Below are 5,463 nucleotides of genomic sequence, written 5' to 3'. Positions count from 1 at the left end.
ATATATATATATATATATATATATGTATGTATATATGATACACACACACACTGACACACACACATATGTATGTATATACACACACATACACACGGGCACACAGTATTTATAGTTCTATCACTTTCTCTGTTTCTCCTCTCACACATACACGTGTATATATATTAGTATATATTAATATACCCATTTCAAAGACATACTTATCTATACACACACACACACACACACACACACATATGTATATAGATATATGTACACACACACTCTCTCTTTCTCTTTCGCTCTCTCCCACACACGCACAAATATATATCGTATCTACTTTTGTTTTCAACAAGTTTGCCATTTTTCTTTTCTTTTCTTTTTTCATATACGCCATTTCAATGGTTTAATGTAATGGCGTTTTAGAAGTATTCAAGTTCTATAATTATTATAGAATCTTCTATTGCTTGATGCCTCACTATACAATAGCTCGGTAATTTTCCATTTAAGAATCTATATTTCTTTGACCACCTCTTTTCTTTCTTCACACTATTCCCCCCTTACGTCTATTACGAAGTTCTCTTCCGCTTTTTCCTTCGTAAATTCCTTCCATAAAATACATATATTTCATTGACTGTGTTTACTAGAATAGCCATCTATGCATCTGTTTACATACTTACTCTACCCTATCTATCTATCTATCTATCTATCTATCTATCTATCTATCTATCTATCTATCTATCTATCTATCTATCTTTCTGTCTGTCTGTCTGTCTGTCTGAGATGCTTGTTCATGTATGTATGTATGTATATGTCTGTCTGTCTACGTATCTTTTAATCTATCCTATCTATGAACATTCTATATGAATCTCCATCGATAGAATGTGTGTGTATGTGTGTGTGTATGTGTTTGTGTGTCTCTATATATATGAGTATTTATATATACCTACACGCATATTTATGTATATATATATCTATGTATGTATACACACACACACACACACCCACACCCACCCACACACACACACACACACACACACACACACATATATATATATATATATATATATATATGTACTTACATATATATGTGTGTGTGTATGCAGAATGAGTATATTTCTCTGTATGTATACACACACACACGCACATATAAATATACATATATTACACATGCTTCTTCATATTGATATTCATATGTATTCATTATGCAGAAAACCGGCTCCAAGATAAGGAATATAATAGCGACACTAAAATATACGAAAAGTCTAGTATTGAGCAATATCGGAATATGGAATATGTAAAAATCGTAGCAAATATTATCAATGTAGCATATGTTAGCCATGAATGCATAAACGAACTCAGCACGCACGCCAGTAAATATGATATATGGGTTAGTGTTAGAATTAGCATAACTAACTTTCGCATATAATTAGCTATCGTTCATTGCCGATGAGATTCTAGCCTTTAGATGTGAGATACCACTTACCTCACTTCTCCTGCGAAAATTTACTATTTGCATTTATAAAGGTAGAAGATCGGTTCTGATCACATAAATATTATTATAGATATTTCTTAAAATCCCCAGAAGGAAGTGAAGGAATCATATGGATTGCTGCTTAGCCAAATGTTTGTATGGCAGTTAATCATGAGTTCTATTGTCTGTCTGCAACACATCGTCGCTTGATAATGTAAAGATCATATGGAACTATATCCCATAGAAACAGACTTGCCAGATAGCTGATAACAAAGCTGGCATTGTCCTCCGTGACAAAATGCCAATAGTGTTTCAATAATTGCTGTAGCAATATCGAATGACTATAATGAAAAACCTGGAGAATTACACCATCTTAGCTATTGAATTAAACACATGATAGCATGCAAGATATGTATCTGTCACCTCGTATATAATTTGCGCAAATACAATAATATACAATTGCTTTTGTAAAGACATCAAAAGGTTTACGTAGAATTGTAGACGTAAGAATGATGCTGAAGGTAGCGATAATAAAGTCTGAAAACATTCTTTAAAAATCTTTGTATGACCATTATCCAAAATGTACCTAATACTCTGCGATGTAAGACAGGAAGATCTTGTTATATCTATGGATTCATAAACAACAAGAACAACAACAACAATAATAATCATTTCTGGTATAGACTCAAAATTAGAAATTTGTAGTAAGCGAACAGCAGACAAAATCGATCGATCCTCTGTATTTGACTGGTGTTTTATTTTATCAATACCAGAAAATATGGAAGGCAAAGTTGATTTCAGTGAGATTTCAACTCAAAGCATAAAGGAATTTTGTACGACACTGTAAAGATTCAGCACATCTACTGCTCTAATAATTGTTTCAAACACTGGCACAGGGCTTAAAATTTGGTGGAAGGGGTTAGTCGTAGCTCGTAACCCAGTTAGTATGTCGTTAGAGCTATATTTTATTAATTTTACGATGCATTTTATCCGCCTTAAATATGTGAAAAGTAAAGTTAAGTAAATATATGTTATCTAAGAATGACAACGGTACTTGTGATAATTGTGCTTTGGCATTAATACTAAATATACTTTTGGGAAACCAAAAGTATAAAATATACAAAAGAATTGTCCTCGTGTGTACTGCCCATATTCTAAGAAAAACATTGACAGCCTGGGAATACTTTGTTCTCTTAAAACTCTTTCAAAATCAAAATATTACAAATTCAGCAAAATCTTAGGTCTCATAATTTGATCGCCTTTTTCTACAACATATTGTTGATCATAAATAGCACCCATAAGATGGGGATCGAAACCGAAACTGTGTAGATGCTACCCAAAATTCTAAATACAAAAATCATGTCTGTATAAATTTTAAAACAATAGGACGCGATGTGAAGATGTTTCAGCAACTACTATTAGGACGTCGAACGGCTACATAAAGGCTTTCTCGTTGTATCGTAAAATTGTTAGGTCGGATCGTGAAAGTCTAAGTTGAACACGGCAATAAAAATAACTGAAAGAGCTTCAATGATTTCCTGTGCTTTCTAAAGTTACACATTTCTTTTATACGGTAATTTCACAATCAGATATTATTGTTGTTAAAACCCAAATAATAAAAACTACAATAACATACAATATTTCAGCGATAAAAGATAAAAAGAAAAAGTCTTGCTTGAATTTGTGAGGTCAATTTAGGTGATGTCAGCTAAGGCCAGAAAAGGTGTTCGTGTTAGGTTTAAGATCAGATTAAGATGTCCGTTCGCTTCTTTGAAAGACACAGTCAGCTTCTTTTTAAATGATCAATTAAACGGCAGATTAGACGTTCGACTGTCCTCTAATTTACGACGTCTGATATTGGATTTGGTGAATTTCGGGTTGTTAATGTCATATTTAATACAGGATCTTGTTTTATATTACTCTAGGTATATATCTAGGGTGGTGGGTGAGCGAATTCAAGGAAGATGGAGTAACAGACAAACTGCTTAGGGGCACCTAAATTTGTTTTTAGTTTTGGCATTCTCAGTTCGAATTTCACCGACGTCTACTTTACGTTCTGCTGGGATCTATAACGTAATAACTCAATATGTTATACGAATCCGCCAGGTTCGAATTTGCCGTTTGCCCAGCGTTATATGGGTTGTGGTAAAAGTGCTTGGCCTATTGATAAGATTGCTGGATTCACGATTGTAAGATCGTGGTTTCGATTCGCGGATAGGACAGAGCATTGTGTCTTTGAGCAAAGTAATTTATTCTGTGTTTGAAAATCAGTACCATCGGTGCTAGTATTGAGTTGATATAATCTACAACTTTCTTCTCTTGAATATATAACCTTTTAATAATAATAATAAAGCTGAAGTAAAGACCAATTATATAGTGCGTGTGTTTAATTGGCAAAATATGATAACCCCGAGGTATAACAATATCTGTTTCAACACATGATTTCACATAAAAATTCTTGTAAAACAAATACAAAAATGATGATTAAGATTTTTACGATCACGCTTATATTGTTAAAAAAGAAATCTACAACGAAACAAAAACAAAAAAAATTATTATTTCTTACCGTTATCATCGACAGAAGATTCCAAAGTCTTCATAGTCGGGGTGTGCGTGGCTGGCTTGGTTGTGTCATTCACGGCTCTCAAAACTGGTGGTGCACGAGAAATAGGCCTGAGGGTGACTGGTGGAGTACTTGTGTAGGTTATTTGGGTAGATGTGGTACTCGTCGATGGGTTGTAATTAGCTTGAGTACTGCTCGGATAGGCAACTGTGCTTGTAGTACTAGTTTCGTTATTTTTCATCGAATCCCCACTGATGTTATCTGCGGGAAAATAAAAACAAACATCAACAATATTTTATACATACATACATACTTACATACATGTGAAGGTGCGTAGCTTAGTGGTTAAGGCATTCGGCTCGCGATCGTAAGGTCGTGAATTCAATTCCAGGCGACGCGTTGTGTCTTTGAGCAAGACATTTTATTTTACATTGCTCCAGTCCACTCAGCTGTCAAAGATGAGTCGTGCCTGTATTTCAAAGGGCCAGCCTTGTCGCATTCTGCGTCACGCTGAATCTCCCTGAGAATTACGTTAAGGGAACACGTGTCTGTGGAGTGTTCAGTCACGTGCACGTTAATTTCACGAGCAGGCTGTTCCGTTGATCGGATCAGCTGGAACCCTCGTCATCGTAACCGACAGAATGCTCCTCCTTACACACACACACACACACACACACACATATATATATATATATATATGCATCGCACATACACAAACATATGGAGACAAAAAGGAATGGAATCGTACAATAAAATGAAAACAATTGTAATCTTTTGAGATAAGTTTTAAGACAAATAAATGTATTTCATTTAGATGTGTTAAATACTTTTACATTGAGTTCAAGAGGTCAGAGAAAAATGCAAGTTTTTTAAGCAGTACTGCCCAAGGGATATTGACAGACAGACGCAGTAATACGGTGCACGCACGCACGCACACACGCACACACACACACACACACATACTCTCTCTCTCTCTCTTTTACCTAATCAACATGTTCTCTCGATGGTGCAATGTGAAATTTTGTATTACAAGAAGTTTATTTCCATTAATTTCAAATAATTAGTGGAAACGATAGCAGTTTATCACCCATCACCCACAAAGGAACACGTATGTAGTTGCTCGTCATGTACGAAATAGCAACCAAATCTCTCAAATTACACTATGTTGTCTTAAAAACAGAACACATTGGATGGTGTTATAAAATGAAAATTGGATATTGTTGTCTAAATAAAATCGTAACAATCATGGTTAGAGTTTTTCAGATCATCTGTCTATTCAAGCTGAGTCTACTCGGAGTTTAGCATTCCGATCAACATTACCACTACCGCTACTTCTATTACCTCTAATAACAACCATAGCAACGGCAGTCGCGAAGACATATATAAACCAATAAGGGAACCCGTTCCTCACGCTAGATCTACTAGAAATATGTCGTATATATATATATAT

At 34.8% G+C, this 5,463-nt stretch overlaps 1 protein-coding gene across 6 annotated transcripts in view; it reads right to left on the bottom strand.

Annotated features, from left to right (window-relative positions):
• The window catches only part of LOC106884390 (uncharacterized), a 628,567-nt gene that overhangs the window by 109,356 nt on the left and 513,748 nt on the right, over nucleotides 1-5,463 (bottom strand). For all 6 annotated transcript variants that reach the window (XM_052967966.1, XM_052967968.1, XM_052967967.1 and 3 more), the window contains one exon: nucleotides 4,017-4,274. In XM_052967966.1, coding sequence (XP_052823926.1) covers nucleotides 4,017-4,274 — 258 coding nt within the window. The remainder of the gene's footprint in view (nucleotides 1-4,016; nucleotides 4,275-5,463) is intronic.

This window comes from Octopus bimaculoides, chromosome 5 (genome assembly GCF_001194135.2).
Source record: "Octopus bimaculoides isolate UCB-OBI-ISO-001 chromosome 5, ASM119413v2, whole genome shotgun sequence".
NCBI lineage: Eukaryota > Metazoa > Mollusca > Cephalopoda > Octopoda > Octopodidae > Octopus > Octopus bimaculoides.
The sequence above is the reverse complement of the archived record's forward strand: the minus strand, read 5'-3'. Positions and strand labels throughout refer to the sequence as shown.